This window comes from Gavialis gangeticus, unplaced genomic scaffold (genome assembly GCF_001723915.1).
Source record: "Gavialis gangeticus isolate Ggan-Ray unplaced genomic scaffold, GavGan_comp1, whole genome shotgun sequence".
Lineage (NCBI taxonomy): Eukaryota > Metazoa > Chordata > Crocodylia > Gavialidae > Gavialis > Gavialis gangeticus.
The window spans coordinates 87,400,285-87,420,632 of record NW_017729034.1 but is presented as its reverse complement, the minus strand read 5'-3'; the positions used below and the strand labels follow the sequence as shown (position 1 = coordinate 87,420,632).

Here is a 20,348-nt window from a genome sequence, read left to right as displayed (position 1 = left end):
AGAGTTTGAGAAATCCTTTGAAACAGAGAAGTGGGTGATTCCCCTTGCTGTATGGAATTCTCCCTGTGATCACAGTATAGCCCTAAATAAAGAAAAGCTGGCTCTGTCAGTTCTGATTCAGCCACAACACAAACTTTGATTTTGTCCATAACGCGACTACATCCAACCAGGTTTATCTTAAACTGGTTTTGGCCACTTTGAAAGCAGTTTATGTGCACTGAGCTTCTGCTCTGTTACAGGTTTAAACCAGTTTCTGATCGCTTAAACTGGTCTTTGTGTAACTTCTGTCCCTAGAAGGTGCTGATTTCCTACGGTTTCAATTTACTGATGTGGAAGTTTAGTGTGTCTGAAAGTTACAGTATTGCCAGCTCCAAACATTTAGAAGTTTTAAAGTTGGTCAAAACCCATAAAATTGAAAGAAAAAAATTGAAACTTGAGAGTTTATTTCCTTTCTGCTATTTGACCCTTGAAACTTCATGTTTTCTAGCTAATCTCCTCTATTATGTTATATTTTGTTTTGTTTTTAAGGAAAGCTAAAATGTGTACATTCATCTTATTCTAGGAGCAGTAACTTTCAGGAATATACCAGTTGGCATGAGACCCTTGTTGCCATCAAGAATGAATTTAGGACCTTTTAATTGAGCACCTTACTATGGATTGTAGTACTGTTCCTTAAGCACTACATGTGAAAACATTAAACTAAATCTTTATACTGGTATTTAGAAAGTTAAAAGGCAAGAGAGAAGGTAAAAATGAAAAAAAAAATACTGAATGAAAAAACCACTGTTTAGACAGCCAAATAATGATAATTTGGGAAACAGGAATGGTAACTCAACATGAAAGACACAAGAGACTTTTAGTAGTATTGGTAATCTGTGTTGCAGCTGATTTTGAATAATAAAACATTAGAAAGGCTAACTAAAACAAAAAAATCAAATACACAACTTTGTTTTAAAACAGTTGTGAAAGTCTTTTGCCTTCCAAAATTTTCTTTGCCACCCTTCCTATGTCTAAAACTACATCAATGTGGGTTGGGAAGGACTGGTAAAAAGCAATTCTTGGCAAGAGAGACATCAGTTTTATTCAGTTAGAGAGATAAATGAAACAATGGAAAGTGTCTCTATGCCTATCTTCTATCGTTCAACAGTTATTTACCTATGATATAGGTACTCAATGCCATTTTGTTTTAATATATTTATCTATCTACATATGTGGGTACAAGTATACTTTTTTCATTTGATCTGGAAACTAAAATTCCAATGTTAGGCTTGAAAACAGACCACAAATATTTTTCCTCCTGTTGTGTGAATACAGAGTAGGCCCTGATCCTTCAAAGATTTACAGGTGCCTTTATTGTTAGCACTGTGGGTAACAACAATGATGGCTAAGATTCATGCGTGAGTGGACCCAGTGGGTGCATCTACATGAGACACTCCGGTGCAGTAGCAACGAGCTATTGTGCTGTAGCTCATTGCTACCATGCAGTAGCGTTGCCAGGCACTAACTGTGCAGTGAAAGTACTACACAGTAGCATTGGGCAAAAACCCTGCAGCAACAGTACTGTGCAGTAACACCAGGTACTGCAGTTATTTAACACTTACATAAGTACTTTAGTACTTACGAAAGTACTAAATGACTCCACAGTAACAACTGTGCAGTCTGCTACACGTATAGACTTGGCCAGTGTATAGTCTTATCTACCATATCCAAGATGGATCAGAACTGCACAGTTCTAAAGGTAAGTGTACTTAGCTTCATTGAAGTAAGTGGCCTTCTAAGTCTCTTTAGATTCTTTTCCATAAAGCCCTGCAGACTAAGTGTTACTGTTCTCTACAAAAAATAGGTTTGTCAGATAGTTCCAATCATCATGACAATCATGTATGGTCAAATCACCAACTTTTTTGCTTTCAGAAGTATTGGTTGTCTAAGACACAAACACTCTGAGTCTCCCCGTCATGCTTCTAATCAACATCCCTCTGAGTCGCTCTGTCCTCTGTCTGTAGTGATGACAAAGGTAGGGCTGAATAACTGGCCCTGACAGAAAGGACATTAACGGGCATTTTAATATCTGCTAATATTGCCACCACCACTTTCAGTAATGCACAAGACTTTCTGATTAATTATCGTTCATATTGGTTGGCACTACAAAGTGGCTCAAAACAGTGATTGGAGCTGCCTGAGCTTATTAATAAGGAAACCTTTTAACAAGAAACCTCTCAGTACTAATGTTCAGTAAGAGATGTGAAAAGAGTGCAGAGCAGGTTTTTACACTCCAGCTGTCCATACATACAGAAAATTAATTGAACCATTTTTTCTTTTTATTAAAGACATCTGTGCATCTACAAGGGAAAAGCTAATGCTGGTCATCCACAATCACAATTTATTATTTTATTTCTGTAAAGTTTGTAGGTAAGTCTATCAAATAAACTGGAATAGTCAATCTACCTCACCGAGACATGAGCAGGAGAGAAGGAGGTGAGAAGAGGGAGTAGGAAAAAGACCAACAGCCTTGAGAAGCTGTAGAGAACACTGGAAGGCTCAGTACTGAGAGTCTCAGGAGACATGGGCCAACAGTGCTGATACGTAAGGGGTGCACGGGGATGCACATGCACCCCCTGAGAGTGCTGGTGCACCCCCTGACCAGCCATGCTCCCTGCTTAGGTGATGGGTAGGCAGGAGTGCCAGTGCCCCCCCTGCGAGCACTGGCCAGAGGGTGTGAGAGCTGGATATAGGCCACAGCCACTTCCAGGAGCGCTGCGGCCACTCTCAGGAGCAGCGCGGCTGCTCATCAGTTGGTAAGTTTAGCCGCAGGGGAACCCCCCCAACAGTTGCTGACTGGTCGCTGAGGAGGCATGTTCCCCCCATGACTAAAGTGGCACCAGTTGCCCATGTGGGCCAACATCCAAAGAGAGGTCAGGAAAAGCTTTTGGGGAGTTGAAGAGAGAACCCATAGGCCAGTGATTCTCAGTCAGGGTACCATGGCACCCTGGGGTACTGTGAGATTCTTTTAAGGATGTAGCTGTGTACTGTATGATATTAGCACTGTTAGGTCTGAAAACACCTATGCGTGATTCACAAGATAAAACCAGGGATTTCAAATAGGAATCCATAATGTCAAAAACATTCTGACCTGTTGTGGTCTTTGAGTTCTTTGAATTAGAAGAATTGCTCTATTATTTTTCCATAGTCAAAAAATGAATGAAAGCTAAGAGTTGGCATTTTGCAAGAGGGGTACTGAGTCTAACAAGAGTTGCCTTGAATCTAAAAAAGGTAAAAACCACTGCCTTATAAGCACTGCCGAAGAGAGACTAAGGTTTTTTGGGAAAGACAACAGATTTTCTTATGGAGGCACGTGGATTTTCGGCAATATGCAGTCTGGTCCCAAATGTGTCAATGGAATTAGACAAATTCTAATTTGTTTGATCACTCTGCTAACACAGGGGCCCAACAACCTGATATAAACCTCTCAGAAATTAATGGAAATATTTCTCTTGGCTTTATTGGGCTCCAAATCAGGCTAGAAGTAGCAGACAGATTTATATGCAGCTCAGACAAATAGATGCAGTAACAGATGCAGAGAATCATAAGTGATTTTTTTTAAAGGATCATTGCTTGATTTAATTAGTTTTGGTTCATAAAATGTGACATACTTTTAATGAAGTAAAGAGACAAATGTGAGTGAGAACCCTTGCAACAGTCCAGGTTCTTCAACAGATTTGGGTCCAGGACAGTAATTTCTCTTCTGTCATTTCTTGGTTATGCACTTACCAACAGTTGAAACTGATGATGTTTTGCTAGAGTCACTGATGGAAGATATTTCTTTTCAAAGCTATGCAAATTAACTTCACTAACAATGCACCAGAATTCGAGCTGCAAAAACAGATTTTTCTCATTATACCTGATGTATATGAAATTCTTATATGGTCAGACTTTAAAAAAAACAAACATCTTTCCGTAGTGATTTAGCTTCATAGGCATTAATATAAATCACTAACAATCTGGATGTCTTCTGAGTGTAACAAAATTGTTAGAGGTCCTACTTTGACTTCCTGAGCTTAGGTGGAATAATGGTGACTTTTGTTTCAAGTTATAAGGCCCCTACTAGAAAAGACTGTGGGCTTTGTTGTGCGCAAACAGCTGAAAAACATTGCCAAAAGCAGAACAGACACAAAGAACTGCTGTTATAGGGAGGATGTATCTAATCACAGAGTCCATGACCTTATCAATCCATGCCATTCCTCTACAATTCATCAATACTGTAAATGCTTGAACAAACCTTTTAACAGTCCCCAGGTATCTGTCCTGTAAAGAGTTAGCTCCTATGTAAGTGACCCTGCTGACTCCTCCCTATACAACCAAAAGTATAGGGAAGAGTCTAGAAAAACTGAGGCACTGTAGTATGTAATAGTATCATAGGTCCAGCAGCCAGGGAGCAGGAAGCTGGCATCTCTAGGGCATGTGGGAAGGTAGCAGTGAGTTGCTGGGAAGTGAAAAATAGTGAAAAGGTAGGAAAAGTGGAGCAATTTATCTCTTTCAAATTCCTTCTCCACTTCACTATTTTGGACTGACAGATATCTTGACATCCTACCATTTAACTTCACTCAAGCCTTCTGTGAAAATCGAGTGCTTGATTTTATTTTAAACAAGTTAATGTATCATAACTAACAAGCTTGGAGCCTAAATTTTCCCAATGTATAAATACACTGATTTTAATCCGCACCCCCACCCCCCGTTCGTCCCCCAATACAGTGCTAAGCTTTATGCATGTTATCTATATTTTAAAAGATCATAAATCCCTGAGGACATTGCATTCTATTTCTATAAAGTGCCTTTTGTCTCTCTGCGCAAGAGCCCCAGGCTAACAGATGATGATAAAAAAATCTACCAACCTAAATTTCAAAATGTGCTGAGTTGCCAAAATGCACTTGAAGTCAATGGGAACTGCTGGTACCCAGGATCTCTGAAAATCAGGTCTGAAAATTCCACAGGGTATCTAGAAACAGCTCTGTCTTTGCATCTTTTTGGTTAGGGACAGACATTCAAAAAGCCCAAGCCTGAATTGATTTAATTTTTGCAGGTTAGTCTAATCAGCAGAGATTGAACCAATTGGCAAGTGGATAGACATTCACTTTTGATTCAGACACATGCCTGCAGTGGCTCAGGCTAGAAGCCAGGGGGTGCTAGAGCAAGCCCTCCTTTCCCTTCCACAATGCTGAGCTGGGGGGGTGGTATAGCCAGGCCCTGGCAGGATGCTATGATTAGGGAAGGATTTAAATCCCCTCCCTGCCCTGCACAGTCCCCAGCTAGGGTGTGCCTGGAAGGGGAGGGGGAAGCAGCCCTCACCAGGCTTTTCTCCCCACTCACTGCTCAAGGGGCAGGAGTGTTGTCAGCCCCCATCTAGCACTCTGAGGCAAAGTGGTGGGGAGAAAGGGGAGGCAGGACTGCTTGTGTGGAGTGCATGTATCTGGTGATACTGAGCTTTTCAATCTCTCTCCCTACTTCTTCACAGTGTCTGCAGCAAACTGATGGCACTCACAGGTTCCACACATTGCAAACCAAGTAATTTCTCACACCTCTCTCCAGAGCCAGACACAGGCATGGGTGAACCACATGGCTGTCTGGGGACTGGATAGAAAGGGGGCCCAAAAATGGTTATTTTGTTTCCATTGTCCAATTATTATTATTATCATTATCTCTGGCAAAGGGGGCCCAATACTAAAACTTCACCCACGGCTGTCAGGAGTCTAGGTATGGTAGTGCCTCTCTCTCTCCCCTCTCGAACACTGTCAGATTGCAGCCTTTGAAACAAGCCAACAGGGAGCTTATCAGGATACAAAGCTTTTATCAATCCATCAAAAAAACTAAAGGCCTCTCTCTCATTAGTTCAAGCTCTCTTAAACAGCTTTTTCCAAGGCATTTGTAAGGAAGAACAGAGAGACATTACCAGCTGACCTGCTGATTAATTCCAAAAAGCCCTAAGTGGACACTGTTGTGTCTGCCTTTGTTCCAGTGAAACTGGAGACACACATGGACACCTCTCAGCACTAGCTATCATAGGAGTGGTGTGACCCTGACCAGATGCCAGCTGGGGTCCGTGCTGTGGGAGAAGTGAGGGAAAAAGAGGGGGGATCCCTGTTTGAGTGGCGAAGTGGGGTAGGACAGGGGGAAGCCAGGCAGATGCTTCTGTGCCTGTGGTCTACACCTCCTTCTCAGCTAGCCAGAGCTATGACGTTTAATAAGCCATAGAACGGAATGGCCTGGCTCTGGTCTAATGTGGGCTGGGTAGCTTTTGGTGGTTCACCTTCTACGACTAGGTATCTCGCCACCAAGACAAGGGAGAGGATGTTGACATATACCTAGACTTCCAAAAGGCCTTTAATCACCAGATCCTCATGGGAAAGTTGGAAGATTGTGGGCTTAACTGCTCGATGGTTAAGTGGGTAGGAAACTGTCTTTGAGGTAGGACCCAAAGAGTTCTTATGAACCAATCTGTGTTGCCTGGCAAGAAGTGGCCAGTGGTGTCCCTCGGGGTCCGTGCTTGGTCCAGTGCTTTTCAACATCTTAATCTTTGGATGTGGGGGTGAAGAGCTTACAAGCCAAGTTCGGACAATGCCAAGTTATGGGAGAGCATGGTCATGCCTGAAGATAAGCTGGAAATTCAAGCAGACCTGGACAGGCTGGCAAGTTAGGCAGACCAGAACCAGATAAAATTCAAAATTGAGAAGTGTTAAGTGCTCCATCTAGGGGCAAAAAATCCCCAACATACCTACAGGTTAGGTGGCGCCAATTTGACTAGCACCATAACAGAAAGGGACCTGGGGGTAATAATCGACCACGGTACGAACATGAGCCATCAGTGCAATGCTGTAGCCACCAGGGCAAGCACTACTCTGGCATGCATCAATCAGTGCATCTCAAGCAAAACCAGGGAAGTGATTCTTCCACTGTACTCAGCATTGGTGGGGCTGCAGCTGGAGTACTGCGTCCAGTTTTGGTCATCGCACTTCAACAAGCATGTGGAAAAACTGGAGAGAGTCCAGGGAAGAGCCACCCATATGATCAGGGACCTGCAAGACAAACCATACGAGGAGAGGCTGAAGGACATGAGCCTAAAAAAGAAAAGGCTAAGAGGGGACTTGGTAGCAGCTTACCACTACATCAGGGGAATATATCAAGAGCTCAGTGAACAACTGTTCACCAGGGCATCCTTGGGGAAAACCAGGAGTAATGGCCACAAACTCCTAGAAGACTGCTTCAGGCTCAACTCTAGGAAAAATGTCTTCACAGTCAGGGTGTCTAGACTGGAATAACTCCCCGCAAAGGTGGTACATCCCCTACCCTGGAAATCTTCAAGAGGAGACTAGACAGTAACCGCGCTGTGGTCACCTGACCCCTGTTGTCTTCCCTGCCTAGTACGGGTGGCTGGATCTGATGGTCTTGGGAGGTCCCTTCCAGCCCCTAAAAATCTATAAATCTATGAATCATCATTGAGGCAGACTTTGCCTGCCCCTACACCAGGGGTGGGCAAAATATGGCCTGCGGGCCAGATCCGGCCCACAAGGTCATTCTATCTGGCCCGTAGAGCCCCTAAAAAATTTAGAAAATTAATATTTATCTGCCCTTGGTTCCTGTAAAAATGACAGGAGCCAAGGGCAGTAGGACCCAGGGGAAGCCCCACCAGGCTCCCACAACCGCAGGACCCGCCCGGCCCTGTCTCCCCAGCTAGAAGCCCCACAGGGTCTTCTGGCTTGGAAGCATGTGACTGCTCCAGCCGGAACTGCAGGTCAGGGGAAAGCGGGGGAAGGGCAGGGGAGGACCCCGGGGAAAAGTAGCCTGGGGAAAAGCTGAGTGTGGTTGGGGGGAAAAGTGACCCTTGCCCACCCCGTGGCCAGTGCCCTGCACTGCAGCTGCTCGCAGCCCGTGTGGGGCTGCCTGTGCCTGCTCCAGACAGCCCCGTGGGCTGCGAGCAGCTGCAGCAGGGACCGCCAGCCACAGGGCAGGGGAAGGGCCGCTCCCCCCCTGCACTCAGCTTTTCCCCAGGCTCCTTCCTGACATGGAGGAAAATGGCCCCTCCCCAGCCCTGTGGCTTGCACCCCATGCTGCAGCTGTTCGCAGCCCATGCGTGGCTGTCTGGAGCAGGCACAGGCAGCCCCAGGTGGGCTGCGAGTGCCTGCATTGTGAGACACTGGCCCCGGGGTTGGGGAGGGGCCATTTTTCCCCCCTGTGCTCAGAACCACCTTGTAACCTGGCCCCACTGCCAGCCTGGGCCCTGTGCCGGCTCCGGCCTCACCTGTCAGGACTGTGCATGGCAACAGCAGCTGTGGCCACGCCGCTTGCTGCACCGGGCACTGTTTGCCACTTTTGCCTTTGGGCTACCCAGCACGCAAGCTCTGGGCAGGCAGCAACAGTCAACACTGCCCTGCACGGCAAGCAGGGGGACTGCAGCTGCTACCGCCAACCAGCGAGCCTGAAGCCAGCTTGGAGCCCAGGCTGGCAGTGGGGCTGAGTTACAAGCTGGTGCTGAGCACAGGGAAAAGCAGCCCCCAAGCTTGCCCTGTGGCCAGTGCCCCATGCTGTAGCCACTTGCAGCCTGCATGGGGCTGCCTGTGCCTGCTCCAGACAGCCCCGTGCAGGCTGCAAGCACCTGCAGCAGGGAGTGCTGGCCATAGGCAGGTGAGGGGCTGCTTTTCCCCATGCTCAGCACCAGCTTCTTCCCTGCTTGTGCGCTGCCCCCTGCCTGTACTGCGGGGCAGGGAGGCACTGGGTGCGAGTGGGTGCAGGAGCCAGAAAGAACACAGGGCCTGCACCGTGCCAGCGGGGCCCAGAGCAAGGTGGCAGGAATGCGGGGTCCCAGTTGGTGGGGGCTCTATGGAGCTGGGCCAGCTCCCCACTCTTCCTGCTGGTGCAGCCCAGCTCCACAGGCCCCTACCAGCCTGTACCCCTCTTTGGACCCCACCAGTGCTGGCCCTGGGACATTGGTCCCAAGACATTGGGAAATTGGTCCCAAGATGGTGACCAGGGAGCGGGGCACCCATCAAGGGGCGGGGCTACCCATGTGGCCCTCAACAGCCTGCCAAAACTGGGTAAGCAGCCCTCCACTCAAAATAATTGTCTGCCCCTGCCCTACGCCAAGACAAATAGCTGAGAGCTGCACCTGCATTGCCACCACTTCTTTCAGCTCCACCCTGCTCCCTGTCTGCATGAGGCTCAACTTCCAGCTGATGGAGGGCTACACTGGGAACTGCAAACCACATTCACGCTTCCACTGCTTCTCTGCTCCCTCATCCCCCTACCTCCCAACTATAGCACAGGCACAGCTGGAAGATGCACAGCCTTGACCCTGCTTCTCTGCCTGTACCTGGGCCAGTGCTGGGCAGTGAAGGGGTGTGTCAGGGCTGGGTTGGGGCAGAGAGGTATCAGCAGTACAGGCAAAGCTGGAAGCTTCCCAGCCTTGATGCAGCTCCTCACTGAAAGGGCCTGGTGTGAGTGCAGGCAGCAGAGCTATGTTGGTGCTGTGTAGCTTCCAGTTGTATCTATGCCATGGCCACTTTTCCCCACACCCCCTCCCTCCGCTTGTGTCATGGGCACATCTTCCAGCCCATAGGGAGCTATGTCAAGGTCATGAAGCTTCCAGCTGTCCCTGTGCTGCAGCTGGGAGGGAGGTGAGGGGAGAGAAGCAGGGGTAGAACAGATGCAATTTGCAGCTTTCCAGCCTGGTTGGAGGCCCCAACCAGCTGGAAGCTGAGCCTGTATGCAGCTAGGGAGTGTGGCGGGAGCTGGGAGAAACAGTGGCAGCACAGGCACAGCTCCAAGGGCCAGATCTAGTGGCTTAGAAGGCTGAATCTGGCCAACAAGCTGTATGTTGCCAACACTGCCTTAGGTAATCTAAAATCAAGCACAAAAAATTTCAGCCCAAAGGGGAAAGCCTTTTAGAAAGCCAGAATCAGTTTAAAACAGGAGTAAATATTAATCTTAGCTATGGTGTTATAACTATGCTATTACAATATATTTCATTTAAAAGATATAATTTCCCAAGATAAGTTTGATGCCCAATCTTCCAACTTGCAGACCTAGCTGTAAATTCTGTATTGACATCTGCACCAAAATTTGGTGTAAAAACCAACAAGCTAAAAGAAACTTAACACCTTCAGCTGAAAACTAAAAATGGAGGGATTGGTTTTCAGATACAATAAAAGATGACAGCCACAAGTGAAGAAGAGCCAGATCCTAAGATGACTGTCCGTTAAAAGATAGAGCCAGCTGAAACATGACGTTTCAGTGAGATGTGTATACTGCACTAGAAACATTGTCTAGAAAAAAGTGTGTAAATTAAGCCCCTTCTACACATTACAGATATGGCAAAATTAACTGGTTAATTGCTCAATTATCTTGAGACCAGCTACACATGCAAAGTGCCTATCATGCATAAAAAGCTCCAACTAGCTATAAAGTTAAACCTTGAAAATGTGTGCTTACTTTATAGCTGGTTGGTACAGAGTTTTAATTTGCACATGTAGCAGGGTTTCCCCTATGGCTGAGAGCCTCATCATCTGGCAGGGCTTCCAGCTGCAGGGGTACACTATACCCAGTGGGGGCTGGGAGTCTTGCAACTGAGACTAGCCCCAGCAGCTGCCAACTCTGGGTCCCAGCAGCACTTCACAGCTGCTGGGACCCAGAGTTGCATAGCTGCGGATGCTGCACAGCGTGCCTTCCCCGTTGGGTCCTAGCAGCCATGGGGCGTGGCTGCCATCTCACAACCCCAAACACTGTGCCCTACATTTGCTTGTTCTTTGTTTTGTCTATACTTAAAATGCCTCACACCTTAAGGCTTTCAAGTGGACCCCTGGAAGCCACTACACAGTGTAACAGAGATTTGCTACAAAGATTTTTTTGCATTTTCCTAAGTTTTCAATTGGCATAGGAAGAAAAGGGTGTAAATGAAACCAAACATATCAGTTCCTTTTTTAAATCACTCAAACAGCAACAGCAGTTAGAAGCAATTTTTTGTTTTTATCATTTTTTGGCCTGCAAGAAAAAGGAGTCCTTCTCCAGAAGGCTAAAGCCCTACCACCTGCCACGTTGAGTTTTGCCACAAAGAAAAGTTTGTTTAAGTACAAAATACAGCTGTTAAAGTTCTAAGTGGGCCAAATAATTGTGAGTACAAATTACCTGCATTACTTTCGCCACAGAATCATCCATTTCTGCATCTGGGTTAGAGATCTCTTTTAGCAAATACTCATTAGATGGTGTTATGGCTACCTTAGGCCAGGGTAAAACTCTCAGGAATCAAACATATAGTACTTTCAGTAAAAGGTCTACTACTGTGAAATTTTATAATACTAGAGATCAGGTTGAGTGTGTCTTATATGTTTATCAGAAAGAGATATAAACCATATCTCTTTATGGAGGTCTCTCAGTGAAAGAAGATACAGATACCCAGTGAATTTTCTTGTTATTATAGATCTTTCCCCTTGAAATGACCCAAAGTTTTGTGTCCAATATAGAAAAAGAAAAGAACAGCTAATTACAATGCAGAGAGAAGAAAAGAACCACTGCTATCAACATTGTAACTAGCACTTGGCAAGAATTTTTGTAGGTGTTATCTTCTTTTGGACCAGCTGCATGGTTGGGATAGATTTAGACAAACTTCCAGGCATTATAATACCCTTCCTCTCAGGTCTCTGGGAGAGAATAAAGTAAATAGCACTTACAGTGAAATGGGTCAAGAATAGAAAAGTTCTAGTTCCAATAAAATTTTTCAAGATGAGCAGAGTAGACATGATGCATTCAATCTGTATGAGCAATTGGAGAGTAGTCTGATGACTGGACAAGATCAACAGCAGGGCTGAAGTCTTGAACTTCAGAAATGCAAATTTCAGCAAGCTCAGGTCACTAGTAGGGGAAGTGCCGTGAGACCAGGGACCAAAAGCGAAAGGTGTGCATGAAGAGTGGTCATTCCTTAAGGACATGATCCTTGAAGCACAAAGGAAGTCCATTCCCACACAGAGAAAAGGTAGCAGAAGGCCTGGGCAGGGAAATCACGGTCCTCTTAAAAAAGAAGAAAGAGGTGTACAAACAACGGAAGCTGGAGACAGGCCCCAAGGAGAACTATACAACAAATTAGAAAGGCCAAGGCGGCAACTGAACTTAGATTAGCAATGGGAATCAAGAACAACAAGAAGTCGTTCTTTAGGTATGTAGGGAATAGGAGAAAAACAGATGGGAGTGTGAGGCCATTGCTCAACAACTCAGGACAGCTGGTTACCGACACTCAGGAGAAAACTGAACTACTGAATGACTACTTTGCCTCAGTATTTCACTGGGCCAAGGGGCAAATCATGCCAGACAGGGTACAGAATGAGCAGAGCAGGAATTACTACCTTCATACTGTTGCCATAGAAATGGGGTGTGATCAATTAAAGAAATTAAACATATGTAAGTCAGCAGGACTAGATAAACTTCATCCAAGAGTGCTGAAGGAGCAGCCAAAGTCATCGCAGAGCCCCTGGCAAAACTCTTTCAAAACTTGTGTTGTTCCAGAAAGGTCCCTGAGGACAGGAAGAGGGACAATGTTGTGCCCATCTTCAAGAAAGGGAGGAGGGAGCCTAACTATAGGCCAATTAGCCTAACTTCTATCCCAGGGAAAATCCAGGAAAAAGTAATTAAGGAGTCTGTGTGTGATAGGCTTGCAGAAGGTAGGATTCTGAACTACAGCCAGCATGGCTTCATCGCGGGCAGGTCTGATCTTACCTGCATCAGCTAAAGGCAAAGTGCACCATGATTAGGCCTTGCAGTGACTTTTGTGCCATCTCCCAATGCCACGTGCAGCAGGACACAGGCCATGGAGGTCCATTAGTACTCCTTCCTGTTGTAGGCAGAAGCACAACATTTTGGTGCATCTGTTTCTCTCTGCAGGAAACAATATCTGTCTGCGTGCACATACGGACTGCCACGAAAAGAGGCTTTTCTAAAAACACACAGGCCGCATCCAGTCAAGCACAGCTGTGTGGTATGTGGCACCACAGACATGTCTGCAGCACTACATACAGCATATTCAGCTGCTCTCCATGCTGCAAAGGAGCAGCATGGTGGGGTTTTTTGACCCCTGGAGGGGCAAAAAAACCCATGGGAGAAAAAAAAAGCTCCAGCTCAGAACTGAAGTCTGGCCAACCAGAACCACACTGTAAGCTGCCGGCTGGGCTCCAAGCAGCAGGATTGCCACTGTTGCAGCCCCAGGAGACCCTCAGGACTCCAGGTAAGGCTGCTGGGGCCAACCCAGTGCTGGCTCCAGCCTCCTCTACCCCACCTGGGATAGCCTGCTATGTGCCAGAGGGTGCCCGGCACAGGCATTTCCCAGGGACAACCAGCAGCGACACAAGTTGTGCCCCTGCTAGTTGTCCCTGGGGAACCAAATGTCTGCGCTCATGTGGACGTGGCCAGAGTTTTCAAAGCACTTGACTCAATATCATAGCTGTCACTGAAACTGTTGGGTTGTTCAGTATTGTGAGACTGTTGCTAGAGGACTGCTTCCACTAACAGACATAATCAGTCTCCACACTGGAATTGTGTCAGAAGCTGTGTGGCAGCTGAGAAGCTATTGTCACCTGGAAGCAGAAGTGGATCCAGGATTTTACAAAAGGGGGTGCAGGAGCAGAAACTGGCTCTTCAGGGGTGGTTGCACCCTACTTCCAGCCTTCTCCCTCCTCCTCTCCACCCGGGCAGGCAGATTGTGCCACAAGAATAGCAGTCAGGGACTTTTTTAAGTACCTAAAACAAGTGCTACCCCCTCTTTTTTCCTCCCTGCTCAGAGGCACTTCCTGCCCCGCAACTCCCCCACCACCTCACCTCCCACTGTCCCAGAGGTGAGAGAAGTTCTAGTCAGGCTTCACAGGGGCCAGGCTCATCCCAGGACAGCAGCAGTGGGCAAAGGGGTGGGTTCTCCCTGCTTGCAAATGCTCCTGAGCTGGCTGGGAACACCTGGGCTAAGTCCAGACAGTCAAACAACCTAAGGCTGAATTGATTCAGTCTTTGCAGATTAATCTAAACTGCAGAGATTAACTGATTAACAAATAAACACACATTCAGGAAATGCAACCACATGCCTGCAGTGGCCCAAGCCAGAAGCCGAGGGGCACTACAGCATTCTGCTAGCCACTACCAAAAGGGAGGGAACAGAGGAAGCCCTTCAAAGACCTTTCCTCCCTCCTTGCTGGAGGAGAGCAGGCAGGGCCAGGTCCCAGCCCACGCTCTGTCTGAGTGGTGGGGAGGGGGCAAAGGTAGTCACACTGAATTCATAAAAGCCTGAACAAGAATAGTTCTATCTCTGAAAAACTATACACTGAAACCTATAAACAGTAACACAGCATAAGAGGTGTGTTTGCTTACTCTTCCTGCTGCCCCCTGAGGTTTCTGGGATTTGTAGTCCAGAATCACAGCAGTAGGACTCTCCAGGGTTGCTTGTCATTTGCTCTTCCTGCTTCCAGGTGCCTCTGGGATTTGTAGTCCACAGTTGCAGCTAGCAGTAAGTAACCCCGCAGGGCAGGTCCATACTCAGGGGAGGGCATTTTGACCCCCCTCCCTGGCCCCAGACCCCAGCCAGGGTTTGCCGGGGGGGGCGGCAGTGAGCAAGCCAGTGAGGCAAGTGAGCTAGCCAGCCCTCACTGCTCCAGCTAGGGAGCAGAGGGGTGGAGCCATCCCTGTTTCTGGAGCAGACAGCACAGCCCAGCCCAGCCCAGGGCTAGAAAGCATACTGGGGTGCTGAGCGACTTTGATTTAACTTAAACTAGGGAAGGGTCTGGGACAGAAGTTTCATAAACTGGTTTGATCCAAATCACTTAAGTCTCATATTACATTCAACCAGATTTATCTTAAACCAGTTTCAGCTGTTTTGAAACTGGTTTATGTGCACTGAACTTCTGTCCTGTTCTAGGTTTAAACCAGTTTCAGATCGCTTAAACCAGTTTATGTGTAACTTCTGTCCCTAGCCCTGGAGGGACAGGCAAAGTGGAGGAACCATCCACTTGCCACTGCTGTCACTGTCCCCGGCTAACCCCAGCTCCCATGCAACCCAGCTGGAGCAGGACAGGAGCTCTCCTCAGCCGTGGGCAGTGGGGACAGTGGCACTGGCAGGTGGGGAAGGGCAAAAAGGGAGCAAAGGGGCCAGGGAGAGGAGGAGACGGGACTCTGAGCATGGAGGGAAAAAGGGTGCGTGTGTGGGGGGGGTGTCTTACATTCTTCAGGGACTTGAAGTCCCCAGCTACTGTTCCTTTCATGTCTTCAAAAAGTGGGGATGAGGCTGCACCTCCTCTGGACCCGCCCCTGTTTGGGAGGGTGGTGGGATTATTCTGCCAACCAAAAGCTTGGATTCTGTCAGCTAACAATTTATACCCAGGCAGATTCAAGTCTGCATCAAAAGAAGTTATGTGAGCAAAGCTTTCCCTTGTAAACAAGGTTTTAGGCTTCTAAGTTTTGTCCTCTGTCTTCTCAGCCATTTGGAGAGTATAGTTTTCTGCTTTTGCAGTAGTAGCTACACTAACTCCATCTGTTGCCTAGAAATATTATTCAATGGCAGCCTCCTTTCAGTAAATTCATTCCAACTCTGTTTTATAGCAGGAAATTCTGCTATAGCTAGAGAAGGAAATTGTCATGCTAATATGTGCATGCCATTTTAGCAGCCAGCTTTACAGCCTGATTTGCTTAAAAGTTTACAGGACCCCTAGTAAACAGTTTTTTTAGATCTTATTTTTCCACTGACTTCAATTGTCCACTACAGTCCTTTGAGACTTCAACACCATTTGCTCACACTTATGACAGAATAACTTATGAGCACATCGAACACAGAATCAAAGCATTCCTTTTAGAATGTCCAGCTGCAATGAAGTAATCTCTAAATAGGCTTCTATGACAAAATGTTGTCCAGATGAGTTGCATTTAAACCTTTTGCATTGTTCTGGAGGTAAAAAGGCTAGAAACAACTGTTAGAAGTAACCAATAAACAACAACAACAAAAAAATCAGGAACTATAGGTGTCCAAGCTACGAGTTTAAGATTTGCATAACAAGCAACAGAATAAATAGTTCTGTTCTATTACCATCATTTGGCTTTTACATGGTAGCTTTTACACTTTTGTACTAGCTAAAGAAAAACATCCTTTAACATTTTCTGACTAACACACACTGCAAAATTGCAGTATGCAAATCTTGTTTCTCTTTATGTAAGAGTACATGAGGTTTTCTTGCTTTGTGTTTTGTTCTGAAAAGCTCACTGTTGGAAAGCTTGAAAAGCTTGTTTCAGAATATAATTTCTTTGGCAGAAATTTGAAGTGCTCTATTAGTGAACACTTAATCCCAAGTAATTTTCCTATTATCTTGGACCATAGCTACACATTTCCACTGAAGAAAATATGCTTGTCAAAGAACCTTCCACGTCTTAAAATCTGTGTGCACAGTGCTTTTGTAAAGGATCTGAAGCTCTTAATTGATTAATAGCCTGTTAAATTCATATTGTAGTAAAATAGTGCTCCAATTATAATTGCAGAATTGAAAAGCCAAGAATTTTGTTCAAAGGCTTTTAATTAGTTTATAACTTTTGGTCATGCTAAAATGTCTTCTAAATGCTCAATTCTACTGTTTACCTGTAGTAACTGGTTTAGTGTATAACAGGAAATGGGTAAACATTCTTTCAATTTCTCCATGAAAAAGTTCTTTCATGCGTGCCTATTTTTCTATTTTGCATACATAAAACTTTACATTAATTGAGAATTACAGTTGCAGACACAAGCACTCAAAAGTGAAGAAATATCAAAATGAACATGCAATCTTAACTCTGCCTGCTTCTGTGAAGGCATTAGGCTACAATGCTTAATATGCACCACATAGTGTATTATTAAAGAAACTTGTGTTGTGCAATATTTTCTATAACTTAGATCTTGAAATAAACATCAAAAGAAAGAGTTTTAGTTTTCAGCACTTAAAGATCAAAAGCCTCTCCATAAATTTCACGTAGTTAATGCAAACTCCACAAGCTGGAACTAGACACTCATAGAAGGTCATTCTCCCACATCCCTGACAGGCTTTTTGCCAATTCTTTGCACACATTAGGAGCAGAATAGCACAAGAACTTTCCTCAAGGAGTTCTTGAATACAGCTCGAGTAGGTTTTCTTTAAGTATGCAGGAGTGGCTGATCTCTTCTAAAGCCCACTAAAAATGGGTCTTCCAGATGCAATATATAGGGAGGGGCTTTTCTCTGACACTGTAGGAGCTTAAGTGCTAGGGGAAAAGGCAAGGAACCAACCTTCAATATTGTAGTTCCAAAGGCACACTGGAGTGGGGTTTCCTCCTTTGCACTTTTGGAGGTGTTGAGAAGGAAGCCATTGACCTATATTCCTAGGTTTAAAGAATAAAGTGTAATTAAATGTAGATGGAAGAGTGTACACACACAATTGACCTGTACATACCTCTAGGCAGCCTGCCATACAATTCTGGGGGAATTCTTAAAGGATGTGGGAGCAAATGTTTCTGTCGTAAACTTAGGAGTTTGGCAGCTCAAGGTCTGCAGTGGCACCCTTTTCTTCCATCTATGTTCCTTACATCAGGAGCAACTATGTTTATGGAAACCAACCACAACCAGAGGAAAACTGCTGGTTTTCTTATTGCTTTTCAGTAGCCAGAATGAGAGCTGAGATCTGACCCAGCTGAGTCCAGGAGGAAATCAGAACAATCCATCAACTAAATGGACAAAACTTAAATCACATGTTACTAGCATATTTATATCCTAACTAAGGATTTTACTGTCTTAAAAATTATCTTAAAATGCCATTTTATTATTTCTGTTTTATGTCCAAGATGAATTTTGGACAACAAAACCCTCATATACTAGAAAACAATGGGGTCACTTTCACTATTGCTGAAGGGGAGTTTAATTTTCAGGTTCTTATGACTCTACGTATATTTCAAACACCGCAAGGTAATGACATCTTACAGGAGCTAATGGAAAGACTGAAAACAGTTGCTGTCTTTTAAACAGAACCTTTTAAAAATATTTAAATCTGGGGACAAATTGAAGCTAACAATACCCTTTACAATACGTAAAATAAATTTGAATTTTCATGAGGTGTTTGCTGACTTCATAGAAAATAGCTATATTGAACTCGAAGAAGCTGTATTTTCAGACTGCTTTGAATGTCTTATATATCCTTAGTGACAGAAATATATCAGATTTCAAATTAATAGCCTTACCTCCCTACAGAAGACATTTAATAAGCCACTGTTAATCATAACACTTTCAAGCTTCTTTTATGTAAACTTTTCCTGTGATTTGTTTTACAAATACTTTCTTCAGTTCAACATAGCATAATTTCACAGTTTCTCATTTCATGTACGTACAAAAGTTAAGGAAGTACAACTGAGCATGCATTGGTGATGATAATACAAAGTAAAACGCGTTCAGTTCTCCATCTCTCTCTCTCCCCCCACCCCCCATTCACTTACGTACAAAGCTTAGAATGTTGAAATCAACATAAGGGTAAAATTAACTGTTCTTTCTTTTTACTGACATTTTGTGAAATTAAAGTATCAAATATTAGCAAATGTGTTTGTATGTGGGTATGGATCACATTTTAACTTCATTCTGCTGCTATCAAACTAACAAGTTTGTCTAAGTTCTCGATATTTTTTATCCTTGCTGAAAAAATGAACTGAAATTGAAGCTCAGGTTATTTAACCATTAATTAAAAAATCATCCTTTTCTCAAGGCTAAAATTCATGAGCTGCATTTATGGTTGTCCACAGTATTTTTTTGGTTGCTATCAATAGTTTATATGCATAACACGTACAAATCAAATGAAGTCACTTCCTGCAGTCTACATTAATAGTTTCTAATCTGTCCAAACAAAGATAGGTTCCTCATGGCTGAAAGTTGAAGCCATTTCAAACAATCATGCTGAAAATTAGAGTTTAATTTTTCAGCTTTTCTTCTTCCTTCCTACACTGGTTCACCATTAAGTCATGCAAAATTATTTCCAGAAAAAGTGAAGGAAGTAGCAACAGATTCACAAAAAATGACTTGCTATTTTTGTTTAAAAACAGTCTATAATATCCTAGCTGGTCTCAGCCACTATACCCTCCTCTTCTGGGAAGTTCTTGGTAGGCTAATCGATTTTACTGTTATAACCCCTCATGAATGACAAAAACTGTTCAAGGCAGATTCTCCTTTTGCCCGAAGAAGGGTGTTTGTGCCCAAAAACTTGCAAAGAACATTTTTTTCCAACTATTTAGTTGGTCTAATAAAAGATATAACATTTACCCAAAGAACCTTGCCTGCCTATGTCCTTAGACTAACATGACTACAACCAACACCCCACAAAAACTGCTAAATAATTTCAATAGGATGCTCTATAGAATGCTGGCATTTTCCTGCTTTGTCCCTGTCAAAGCTGCACATGGAAAGGGGATATGCATACACAACAGAAGGGTCACTAAGAATTGTTGCCCCCTATGCAGAGATGCCAGAAAGCAGGGCGGTAGTGTGCCAAGCAGTGGACATTCAGGGAGAGAGGAGTACTGAACACTGAGGAGGGGGAAAGTGGTGATTACTCAGTCTTATAGCACATGGGCTCTTGTTCCCACTCCTCCCATAATGCAGATTCCCTTGACCAGGCCCCAACCCGGCTCCTTGGTGGGGTGGTAAGGGGAAGGTGAGGAAAGAGGCATAGCCCAGCCCTGCAGTGATGGGAAGGGAGTCTGATGCAGCCCCACTCAGCCCTGCAGAGGGAAGGGATCTTGACCCAGCGCTGTGTGTGGGGGAAGAGGGCTTGATGCAATCCCAACTTGGCCCTATAGGAGGAAGGGGGCACAGCCTGGCTCCAACCCACCACAGGACTTGGGGGTTGGGAATCTGGCAGCAGGGGATGATGGCTGTATAAATCGCTACTGCTCCCCCAACACCACATTTCTGGACCTGGAATGTCATGGCTCTGTAGACTGTACTTGACACAAGGTTAAGCACCCTGCTCTAAGGCTTTAAGTTATAATAGTAGCTCATTTTTTGCTTGTTGTTCATAATAGTAGCAAGTTATTACTACCTGATATCTAATGGTCTAAATACAAAGTTAAGTTGATGGACACACATCATTTCTTAGTACATACTATATTTTTTAAAATAGCCAACTATCCCCTAGATCAGTGTTTTTCAACCTTTTTTCATTTGCGGGTCCCTAAAAAGTTTTAAGCGGAAGTTCAGATGTTGTTGGAAATTTTGAATGGAGGTGCAGATCCCTTTGTATTGAAAGTGTGGGTATTTGCATACATTTGATTGATCATAGTCATAGTCATCTTTCATGGTTTCCTTA

At 44.8% G+C, this 20,348-nt stretch overlaps 1 protein-coding gene across 3 annotated transcripts in view; it reads right to left on the bottom strand.

The window, feature by feature from the left end:
* Nucleotides 1-20,348, bottom strand: part of PLAGL1 (PLAG1 like zinc finger 1) — a 52,419-nt gene that overhangs the window by 21,445 nt on the left and 10,626 nt on the right. Inside the window, exon 2 of one of the 3 annotated variants that reach the window (XM_019527572.1) lies at nucleotides 17,294-17,385. The exons of the other annotated variants lie outside the window; for them this stretch is intronic. Coding sequence (XP_019383117.1) covers nucleotides 17,294-17,385 — 92 coding nt within the window. The remainder of the gene's footprint in view (nucleotides 1-17,293; nucleotides 17,386-20,348) is intronic. 3 annotated transcript variants of the gene reach the window in all.